General features: G+C 38.6%; 2 protein-coding genes across 2 annotated transcripts; both read left to right on the top strand.

The window, feature by feature from the left end:
- Nucleotides 1-2401: 2401 nt before the first annotated feature.
- Nucleotides 2402-5116, top strand: LOC103930973. The gene is made up of 5 exons (XM_048575558.1): nt 2402-2715; nt 3228-3394; nt 4146-4221; nt 4527-4596; nt 4692-5116. Exons 1-5 carry the CDS (start codon nt 2559-2561, stop codon nt 4810-4812), a joined length of 591 nt encoding a protein of 196 aa, XP_048431515.1. The 5' UTR covers nt 2402-2558; the 3' UTR covers nt 4813-5116.
- A 445-nt stretch (nt 5117-5561) lies between these two features.
- LOC125473148 (protein FMP32, mitochondrial-like) lies at nt 5562-7987 on the top strand. Its single transcript, XM_048575557.1, has 8 exons — nt 5562-5964; nt 6070-6345; nt 6494-6625; nt 6744-6803; nt 7196-7272; nt 7377-7433; nt 7541-7607; nt 7689-7987. Exons 2-8 carry the CDS (start codon nt 6145-6147, stop codon nt 7806-7808), a joined length of 714 nt encoding a protein of 237 aa, XP_048431514.1. The 5' UTR covers nt 5562-5964; nt 6070-6144; the 3' UTR covers nt 7809-7987.
- The last annotated feature ends 3806 nt before the right edge of the window (nt 7988-11793 follow it).

Below are 11793 nucleotides of genomic sequence, written 5' to 3'. Positions count from 1 at the left end.
TTTTCTTCCTTTTAAACGAATGAAAGTGGTTTTAGATAAAATGTTTTGGAACCAAACTTTAATAAAAATCCAAATTAAGTGCTTCCAGCAAACAACATATAATAGGTGCTTTTAACAGAAAGCATCTCAATTGCCTAAAAGTGATTTCAGTCATATGAAAGTACTTGCCAAAGGAATCCTAAATTTTTCTTAAATGTCAACTCCATCCCATCATACGTAAAATGTGGGTCATTTAGCAATGTCAACTTACATCGCTGGCCACCGGAGTGAAACATACGGAGTCAATTGGCCGGAAGGGTTAATACACATGAATAACTTTCACATTTGTGTACAGTTTTTTTTTTTTTTATTTTTTATTTTTTAATTTTTAATTTTTTAACTCAGGAATTGATGACATCATCTGACCAAGTGAAAAATAGTGAGTAAATGAGCTGAATGCAATCCCGGGTGATTTTCATTGAGCTCATTTTGATAAATAATAAAATATTTTATATTAAATTCATCTCAATTATGAAAAGAAAGGTTACGCGAATAAGTGAGCATCATATAATTTTAACAAACTTAACTAACCTCGAATGTGTTGGGTATTATTTTGAAGGAATGCTCAAGCTCAACTTTTTTATTTTTTTTATTTTTTAAAACAAACGATAGTATCTATAATAAGACATACTGGTTTGGTATTGCTGTGCTTTAAAAAAAAATTATTTCTACTGTGCTGCGAGAATAAACAGTTGTGAAATAAAGCAGTAGAGTGTTTGATAAACTTTTTTGTAAAAGTGCTTTTAGCACAAAAGCAATGTTAAAGTGTTTGGTAAATTTTTATGTAAAACTGTTGTGACTGTGTAAAATGACTAAAAAAGATATGATGTTGAGTATTATATAATAATATTTTTATCTTTTCTTGTATTATGACATTTATAAGACTTATATAAACTATTAATAAACGAAGAATGTACTTTTACTTTTTTTTTTTGTTTTTAAGATATTTATAATTTTTTTGATTCTATTTCTTTCTCTAATAGTGTTTCTTCTTTATCTTGTCCCTATTGCTCACCGGAACTCTTCTCTTCTTCCTCCACTCCCTCTCCACCCTCCTCCGCCTTCAAATCCACCTCTTGCAACTCACCAACTCCATCCTCCTCTGCCTTCACATCCACCTTCTGTCACTCACCAACTCCATCCTCCTCTACCTTCTCTATTGAATCCAGCTTCTGCACCTCATTAGGCTCTCCATCATCCTCCCCTCCTCTTTCAAATCCAATTTGTGAAGCTCGTCAAGGACCGCATGATCGAGATCAAACGATGTGGGATCAAAATCGGGAGAAGAAGGCAGAAACACCTGGTCGGAATGAGCGTGGTTGGTGTTGGGGGTTTCGGGATTTGGGGGAACAAGAGAGATAGCTTAAGAGATTTCCATTCTCCCTCTTGCGAAATCAGTTTGCGTAGAAGCTAGGCAAGGAAAAAAAGCCTGTTTTTCAAAGCTGGGTTTTGTAGCTTTGTGTTTTTGGCTTTTTTTTTTCACCCAAAACATGCAAAAAAGCTGAATTTGAATGTTTACCAAATACAAAAAAGCTCCCAGCTTTTTTTGATACCAACTTTTTTCAGAAGCACCTCAATACCAAAGCAGGGTTTACTCAAACCTTTAAGTTTAGAGTAAAACTTAAATTTTAGGTTCTAAACCTACCTCAATTTGCTCAAACTCTTGGGCCAAATATGAGTTTTAGCCCAAAACTTATTTTCGAGGCAAATTCAGGCCAGAATTTCCTTTGGGTTAGTGGGCTGGCTCACCATATATGTGTATTTTTTAAGTTTTATATTTATAAATTCATTGAATCCAATGGTTAAGATCTAATATGATCAAATCCAACGGTAATAAAAAAATCTAACGGTCAAAATTTAAATCTAAGGACTAAAATAAATATAAAAAAATCTTTCAAGTGTTTCATATTCTTTTGTAGTGTTCAACGAGTTTCACGGTGTCGATTTAGTAATTTTTCAATATTTATCGAAATCTTAATATTTTTAAGTCAAAATGTTCATAAAATAAATTAAGGTAGTCTATATAATTTTTTTTATAGTTACTTTAAGAAAAAAATTATCCTAGATTCATTATTTGGCAAACAAATTATACTATCTTCATATTTTAATAATTTCGGGCTAAAAAGTTAAGCATAAGCGTGAAAGAAAAAAGCTGTATCTAGATTAAAACCTAAATTTTAGGGTTGGGTTGGAGATGGTCTAAGGAAGGCTTGACATAATAATATGGTTCAAATTTACCTTTGACGAAAATCAAACTTAAGACTCATCATTTACAAATAAAAAAGAATACTACATGACCTAATATTAAGTGGATGCTAAAGCTCAACTTTAATCATAAAAAAAATTAAAATAAAAAATAGTCCGGTAAATTCGTAAGTGAGAGAGCATTCCGTGCGAGTAAAAAGCCGTGTGTGAGGGCACCCGAGCAAAATGGGGGTACACAAACGAGAGAGCGACCGCGACACAACGAGAAGAAGACAGTCACAGATGACACAGTGACGACGACGACGACGACTGCCATGGATACGAACAACAACAGCAAAGATGAGCTCCGGGACCAATCAAAAGCCTCCCAAAAAGGCAGATCATGCAAAGGAACACTCTATTATTCATCCGCCCTCAAATCCAAGGCTTACAGTCCTCTCTGCGTCGGCGTTCCTCGCGCCATCCCCGAAGGTTTCATCTCTCCCTTTTCTCTTATCTTTGCTATTTTCTGTTTGGTTCTCGAGAAAGTTTTATACGAAAACATTAGTTTCTTCACCAACGGACCTATTGTATCACCAGAAATCTTATCAATTGCGGAATTTTTGATTCTCTTTCTCTTGAATTTTGAATTTTAGGGTTTCAATTTCTAAAATCTGAATTCTGATTTTGTGCTTGCTTGGATTTATTACGGAAGTTGTTTTCTTTTTGTCATTTTATCATTTCGCCTTAAATTTGAGATTAATTGACGATAATTTTGCTTAGGAAATTAACCAAGTCATCATCTTTGAGCTGCAGTCTGATTTATTTTTCCATTTCCCAGAAAGTGTTAATCTTTCTCCGCCATTTTTGTGATTGGATTTTATAGCCGCCTTATTTTGTAGTTGAGATTGTTGGTTTGGTGTTTTTTCTTCTTTTTGTGAATTGAAATTCGTTTATCAAAGTTGTATTGGACTAGTTACTAATATGTAGATTTTGGTGACCAGTGCCTCAGTCAATAGTTTCGGAAACTGAGACGAAAGCTTCTAAAGATGATCGACATCTTACTGAATTTCGCTATACTTGTGCTGGCTACTCGCTGTACTTGGATCGTATTACGAAAGACCATTCTGGAAAGGAACAACCAGAATTGCCCGTTTGCTACGGTCTTGAGGTTAAATATCTCTCCTCTCTTTCCTAAGCCCTCACACAAAAACACAGAGAGTAAAACATTGTATTATGTGCTAATATGAAATGTGAGGGGTTCATGTGCTTGATTATTTACCTTAAAACTGATTGTTTAAATGCATGGAGCTTGGCAAGTCCTTTTCGGGTTTCTTTTATATTAATTGGATTCGCTATTACTTTTAGGGCTCGTTTGGTGCCTAGGACAGGACCGGAATGGATAACTCTTATAATTCATTTGAAGATAGAGGCGAATGATTTTTCATTTTGAGGGGAGTAGACATGAAGGAGGTTATCTTTGTAATCTTAGAATTTTGGGGTGATTGCAAGGGATAAGTTTCCTTGATGAGTTATCCATCTTCTATCTTCAAAAGTTGGACGCAATTTTTTCATTTATTCTTTCAGCATACCTTAAATATAGTAAAGTATCAAACCTAATCCAATCCCAGACACCAAACAAGCCATGGCTTTAGAGTTTAACTAATGAGATCTCGTCAGATCGTGTTATACAAGATCTAAATATATTGCATGATAACAAGCTATGAACCGTTCATTAGATGATTCGACTTGTGAGCTTCTGGTGCAAATTGGAGTTGGATCAATGTGTTTAGTGCTTAGAAAACTGGAAGTAATTAAGTCTATGCAGAAACTGACTTTCTCGACACATGAAATTTCTACATAAAATGCTTCTCCCTATATTAATCTTTGTTAAGCATTCCAACTGACATGAGTTAATGCAGCTTTTGGTTGGCAAAAGAATGGTTCAAAAGACACCTGCTGCTGCTCCCGTTTCTGCCCATGTCCATCACAAACAGGGTAGGGAATTGAATTTTTGTTTACCCGTCTTTTTTTCCCTTGTCTTTCTCCTTCTAGGTGTTGCTTACAATAGTTTGCCTCCAATGTAGTTAAGATCTTCCTGCAAAACTAGCACTTAGATAGTTGGATCGAATGAGTTACTTCGGTTGAACAGACTTTCACATTGGTTAAGAATCTTAGATATATAAACTAGTGTTTGGTTTCTCGAAATGATTTCGAAAAATTCTTGTGCTCTAAAGTTCAGGTGAAATGTTACATTTATCATTTAATGTCGGCTTTATTTATCCCTTGTGATCACCTTTTAGATGTTCATGAAGTCCCTCAGACTCAGAGGCAGCAACCGACTCAGTCTGCAGGAAGTCTTTTCTTCAACAGGCAAGACTATTAAAGTGAACAATCGGAATCCTAGTTTTCTGAACGTTACGCCTGATTTGTAACGGGTTATCTGATGTTTGTTAACGAATGTGTAGGTTTACAAGAAACGCAGATCTTGTTGCTTCAGGGGTGACTAAGAACATACGTAAAGTTGGGAACTACATAAAAGCAAGTGTCGATGATTTTCTATACCAGTACAGAGGGCGACCAAAGTAAGATCGCTTGTTGAAAAGTCCAGATGAATGAAGAAAATAACTCGAGAAGCAGGATTCGGCTTGACTCCATATCTGCGGTATTCGTCTTCGATTCGTCGTGGTTTTTGTGCTGTTTATAACACCTCTGCGCTCCATCCACATTTTGAGCAATAGAATGTTAGTGCAACTGCTATAGGCTTAGAGGGAGGGCTTCTTATTTATCTTGGAACTGTTGAATAACTAATCTATGGTGATTATTATTTATTTGGTTGTGGAGGGAAGTAAGAGATTGTGCTATTTTCTAATAACATTATTATTTCTGACAATCGTTGTATACACTACTTTTACGCTTCAATCCTTGTATACAACCTTGTAGATAACTTTCCTCTCCTAAAACTTGTCACGTGACTAATATGTGAGCGGTTTAGTGTAACTGTGTAAGAGGAGTTATATGCATCGGTTGTATACAAGATTTTCCTAGTTCAAATGACGTGACCGGATTAATAAGAGAAACACTTGTATGAAAGTTAAATGAAAAGTTAACTGAGACAATTAGAGCCTATTTCGGGAAGGTTAGAATCACTTATAGAGAGTAGCGCTTCTAAGTGATTTTATGCAAGACAATCGAAATTAAACATTGAAACAACTGATAACGCAAGTGCTCCCAAACATGATTACAATCCATGAATGCTCATGTGAAGCTAAAGCGTCTGCCAAGAAATTAGCTCATTAACCATTCGGGTTAATGGAGATTCCTCTTTCACTAAACCATTATGATAATCTATCAGTGAGCAGCACTAGGGCGACCAAATCGACCTGCATACAGCTCTGGACTGGATTATCGCAGACAAGATTAAGCACTTAATTAAGAAGGATTAAGCACTTAATTAAGAATCACGCTTACGACCGTACAAACACAATTAGCAGCTTCCGAAAAATAGAAAAAGTTTGCGCTCTGTTTGGCACGGAAGCTAATTTAACCAGAGGAGGAGACAAAGCAAACCAAACAGGCAAACCGCGAAATCAACCGGATCCTCCCTGTATTTATATTTTGCGAATTCCGAGACGGACAAGGAACAGCAATCCTATCCAATCCAATCCTGCAGGATTTCTCAGCTGGAAAAATAGCATATATTTGCTCTTAGCTCTCCGGCTCGTAGCTTTCCGGATACAGGTACGTACTGGATCGGATTGAATTTTCAAACTTTTACTGTTTTCTATCGTTTTCTCGCGTTTTCTCGGTAACCAAACGGTCAACATTTCTCTTCCGTGCGTGCAGATTCTCGGCAACCAACCAATTGAAGGTTTGAGATTGAAGTTAGCATTGGGAATCAGGTGCGGAAATCGAATTCGAATGGCCGCTGCCGCGGCTTGCAGACGGGTCGCCCAACTGGGGACCGGGTCGGGGATCGGATTATCCGGTTTCGGAGGGGCCGGTGGTGCCTCGAGAGCGGTGTCTCCGTCGTTGGAGTACAGGCATTTGGATTGCAGGCTGACTTCTCAGCTGGTCAAATCAAATGGAAAGCGGTTGTTTCTCGTCGATACATTAGCGTTGGTAAGTAATCGAATCGCTTTCTCTTTAGAAATATGGTAATTTGAATTTTTTGAAAATTGCATGATTGTGCAAAGTCAAGTGATGAAAAATTTACAGTGAGATTAGAGAGGTTGTAATTGTTGTTTATTATATGCTGCATTGTGTTTAGGTTAGGAGATTAGAGGGACAAGGCGTGCCCTCGAAGCACGCGGAGGCAATAACATCTGCCATTACTGAAGTTTTGAATGACAGCTTGGAAAATGTGTCTCATTCATTTGTTACAAAAGGAGAGATGCAGAAAGTAAGGAGCTTTCATGTGTACTCTAATCTTCCCGTTTAATGATTACGTCTGTGTATGTTGTCGTTCATCAAATTATGATGGTTGTATTTGAATGTATGTTCTGCGTAATTGTTTATAGACGGAGATGATCCAAGAATCCAACTTGTCCAAATTCAAATCCGAAATTCAAAGTGCGCAGGTACTTAACAGCTCTTTCCGTTAGTCATTACCATGAGATCGTGGTTTGTGTTTAGTTGTTGAATTTTCTTTTCCTGATATGTCGATTTGTGGATGATTCTGTTCTAGTTGCCGTTCAAATCTATTTACTGTTTCGTTTGTATGCGAACTTTATGCCTGATTGACGTTTCTATAATAAGCTTTGTAATTGGTTTTTATCTGCGTTTGTCCTGTGTATAAAAGTCGCCAAATCATTGATGGTTTTCTAGTTGGACTGCATTTTGGGTTTCAACTGATGTTGTCGTCTCCAAGATCACGTATACATCAGTAGACATGAATGCATGGCTACTTGTATCTAATTTTCAGTTACACTAAATAGCTGCCATTGGTTCTCTGAAAGAATATGTTATGCAGGGACACCATTTTTCTTTGTTGCAACACGAGACTGAAAAACTTCGGAATGATATAGAGAAGATGCGGAGTGAATTGAGGTCTGATCAATGGAGTTACTGTAATTTCCTGTCTGTTTCCATGTGAATATGTGTTTGCTTTCTATAATCGTCATCACAGTGCAAATGTTTTTATTGTGATGCAGGTATGAAATCGACAAAGTTACTGCAGGACAGCGGTTGGACTTGAACCTGGAAAGAGGGTAAGTGAATACGTTAAATAAACATAGTATTCTCTGAGTTCGTCAAAATCTCTGTTTGAGTTATGAAATTCACTCGCCTTGTTCATTCTTTTGGTTAATGAGTACAGGAGGATACGAGAAGAGCTATCAAATCAGAGTGCTGAAACCAATAACCTCACTAACAAACTTGATCGGGTAAGAATTGGCTGACCACTTTTTCGATTTGAACTAGGAGTGCAACATACAATTCGTTTTACTAACGCTTACTACTATCAGGAAATTCATGCTTTAAGGGCTCAGGTGGAAGCAGCAAAATACGATGTCATAAAATACTGCATAGGTTCTCTTGTTTCGATATCTGCTGTCGGTCTTGCTATACTCCGTATCTTAAAGTAAACTTGTTCTATAGTTAACGATGACAAGTCCCAATAGGGGAAAACTGGGAAAGGTTTCATTCTTTTCAAGCTGTTGTAATTTTAAGAAATGTGATAAATATGTGAAAGATAAGGCAAAGTCATTACATTGTAAGTTGGATCAAGGAAGCATTCAATTACGCAAAACTCATATTTTTGTCCTTTTTTTCTTTTCAATATTCTTTGGTAAATAATCTGTAAATAGTTTCATTTTGCACTCTCCCATTTCTTATATGCTGCTTTTGCTTTCTGATGAGTTGAGCGTTTTGTCAAAATTTTCTTGAACTTGTTGAGATTTGCGGCTCAAAATTAGGATGATGCAGAAATTAAGTTTATATTACCTATTTCGTATTGGTGTCCTATTTGGGTTTGGATTTGACTTCTTGGTTGGATTCCCTGTTTGGTAGAGGGATTTTGTTAATTACCTATTTGATTAGGGTTTAGTTTATAGTGTCGTCACCATTGCTTTAGACAGTTTTCTCTAGCTGGGTTTCGGAGTCATGAGTGCTTGGCAAACTCAAACTCATGGCTCTTTTGTTTGGCAATTTGGTGAAAATAAATTTGTGAGTTAGAGAACAATTTGGGAAAACCTTCTTTGTTTGTTGTGGGTTCTCTACTCGTTTGGTTTAGGGTTTGTAATTTGTGGGATTTGAGTTGTGAGAGTTAAACCTTATGCGTCACACCTGAGTGTTCCCGATTGGACGACATTTAGCTGACGTGGCTAAGGTACTTTTGTGTATCAGGGCTCATTTGAAATAGAATTTTTCTTGAGGATTTCTTAGTTTGGATGCCTCACTTGGACCTGCTTAGACACATGATGTCGCAGAACGTACTTGAATTAGTAAGCTGGTCCGGAATGGAAGTAATCATACTCATGATGGAGTTCAGAGCCACCCCTCAGATGATTTTCAAATCGCCCTTTCCATTATTCCATTGAATAGCATATAGCCATAGTTTTGAATGTTATAACTCACAACCCTTTGGTTACATAAACTTTTGGGAGGCTGGATCGTGCATTGGATTTTCGGGTCAAGGGTCATGTCCCCCTGTCCGTAGTCAACCTATTGTAACCGCGCTTAATACGGCTTGAGCCTCTCAAACTGTTAACTAAATACTATGAAATGGGATAAAGGAGACTCCTTTGACCTTATCACTTTGAATTTTTAGACTTGCAATTATGCGAAGTTTCAAAGCTTGTATTATTTGGGATTTTAGGGCATACCCTATAATGCAAAAAAGAAAAGAATGAATTGTAGACATCAAAATTTCGGTGAAATGAATGTTGACCAATAATTAAAATTTCAACGCTCACGTGTCACATAAATTTTACATGTAGCGTGTGATTCAACGAAAAATCGAAATAAATTGGAAAAGTCGTCAAATAGGACACGTGTCAATACCTGGCAGAAATGATTTATTTCATCTGATTATTTAAATCCAAAAATCAAGTCTTGGAATTCTATAAATAGAAGCCAAGGCATTCATTTGAAAAAAAAGGGGAAGGGAGGAAGAAAGGAAGGAAGGAAGAAAGAAAGAGGAATTTACATTACACCAAAACCTTCAAGCCTTGAAACTCTAAAGCTCTCAAGCAAATCCCGAAGGATCAAGAAAGCACTCTTCGTTCTTCGTCAAATCCTCCTTCAAGATCAAGCCCCAACGGCCCTTGAAGAACTTCCACCAACTCAAGATCAAGCCCCGACGGCCCTTGAAGAAAGTGTTCATCGTTCATCATCCATTCATCCTAAGATCAAGCCCCAACGGCCCTTTGGATCAACAACCTCAACAAATCCACACATCCAATCGTTCTTCAAGATTAAGCCCAAAAGCCCTTGAAGATCCGCTCATCCATCAACCTTCAAGATCAAGCCCCAACGGCCCTTGAAGAACTTCCACCAACTCAAAATCAAGCCCCAACGGCCCCTTGAAGAAAGTGTTCATCATTCATCATCCGTTCATCCTAAGATCAAGCCCCAACGGCCCTTTGGATCAACAACCTCAACAAACTCATACACCCATTCTTCAAGATCAGGCCCAACGCCCCTTGAAGATCCATTCATCAACTGTTCATCCTTAGATCAAGCCCCGACGGCCCTTTGGATCAACAACTCATCCACAAACCTACACCCTACAAAGATAGAATCAGAGGACCAAATTACAAAAAGATTGTAACCCTAAAAAATCATTAATACAAAAATATATTTTGTACACGTATTCTTGTCTCTTGTTTTCAGGAATTTTTCGTGTTTACAAATTTTGCACGCTCGGTGGGATAATCTCTACCTCTCATCTCTATCCTCAAATCATCGAAAAACGCAAATGGCATCAAGAAATGATCAAGCTGTTCCTGCAATCAAAGCAAAGAACAAGAACATCATCGCCGCAAGTGGTGATATTTCGGGCATCATAACCCGAAGTAAGGCAAGAGATCTTTTTGCCGCGGCTTCCGCCCCTGCATTAACTCTGTCAAAGGAACAAGAGCACCTGAGGTACGAGCCTGTGATCACCCTAGCCTCGCTAAGGGCATCAAAAGGGGAGAGCCCAAGGAAATACTCAGAGTCCCTACTCTCCGACGCTGATTCGAGCGGCAGTACAACCATGCAAGTCATGATCACTGGAGTAACTTCAATCGAGGAGCAGCTAGCTCAGATGAATGAAGCAATCGCAAAGCTCACACGGACTGTGGAAGAGAAGGACTTGCAGATTGCCGCACTTGTCAACCAACTAGATGCACTACCCGACGTGAAAGTCGACCCAAATGTTGGCCCATTAAAGAAAGAAGTCGACGAAGAAGAGGAGCCACCAGCGGAGAAAGTTGAAGAAAAGCCGAAGCTAGACCAAGCAACGGCATTCATGGGATCTCTCTCTATCCAGCAGCTATAGGAGATGATCGCAAGTACTATCAAGACACAGTACGAAGGAAGCTCGCATGACTCCGTACTGTACTCAAAGCCTTACTCCAAGAAGATTGATGCTTTGAAGATGCCAAGGGGTTATCAGCCCCCAAAATTCATGCAGTTCGATGGAAAAGGCAACCCGAAGTAACATGTCGCCCATTTCATTGAAACTTGCAACAATGCTGGGACAGAGGGAGACTACCTCGTCAAACAGTTCGTGCGTTCGCTGAAAAGTAACGCTTTTGACTGGTACACTGACCTCGAACCTGAGTCTATCAATAGTTGGGACCAGCTAGAAAGGGAATTCCTCAACCGTTTCTACAACACTCGTCGTACTGTAAGCATGTTAGAGCTGACCAGTACGAAACAGTGAAAAGATGAACATGTCGTCGACTACATAAATAGATGGCGTTCTTTAAGTCTGGATTGCAAAGATCGGCTTTCTGAAACCTCTGCCATTGAGATGTGCGTTCAAGGCATGCAGTGGGGACTACACTACATCCTTCAAGGCATCAAACCACGAACATTTGAGGAGTTAGCCACCCGCGCCCATGATATGGAGTTAAGCATCACCCGTCATGGGAAGAAAGAACAGATCGCCGACTACAAGAATGACAAAGTTTTGGGGCCAAAGGTGGATAAGGCTACGTGGAAACCCACCAAGGAAGCAATGACGGTCAACACAACTCCAGTCAAAATCCCTACACAAAGCAAGGCGATTCAAACCGAAGCTTTTCGTGATCAAGAGATACGTAGACGCACTTTGAAGGAGCTTGAGGAGAAGACTTATCCATTCCCCGACTCTGACGTGGTTGCCATGTTGAAAGACTTGCTTGACAAAAAGGTGATCGACCTACCTGAGTGCAAACGGCCAGAAGATATGAACCGTACTGACAGTCCAAGGTACTGTAAATTCCACCGCTTCATTAGTCATCCGACGGAAAAGTGCTTTGTGCTAAAAGATCTCATCATGAAGTTGGCTCAGAAAGGGATCATCGAGCTAGATCTTAATGATGTGGTGAAGTCAAACTATACCACCGTCACTTCTGGCTCTTTGAACTCAAAATCTTCACC

The sequence above is a fragment of a genome, unplaced genomic scaffold (assembly GCF_019419815.1).
Source record: "Pyrus x bretschneideri cultivar Hongxiangsu unplaced genomic scaffold, Pyrus_bretschneideri_v1 Contig8, whole genome shotgun sequence".
In the NCBI taxonomy this organism is placed as follows: domain Eukaryota; kingdom Viridiplantae; phylum Streptophyta; class Magnoliopsida; order Rosales; family Rosaceae; genus Pyrus; species Pyrus x bretschneideri.
Note: the sequence above shows the minus strand (reverse complement) of the source record. Positions and strands in the feature narration are given on the sequence as shown.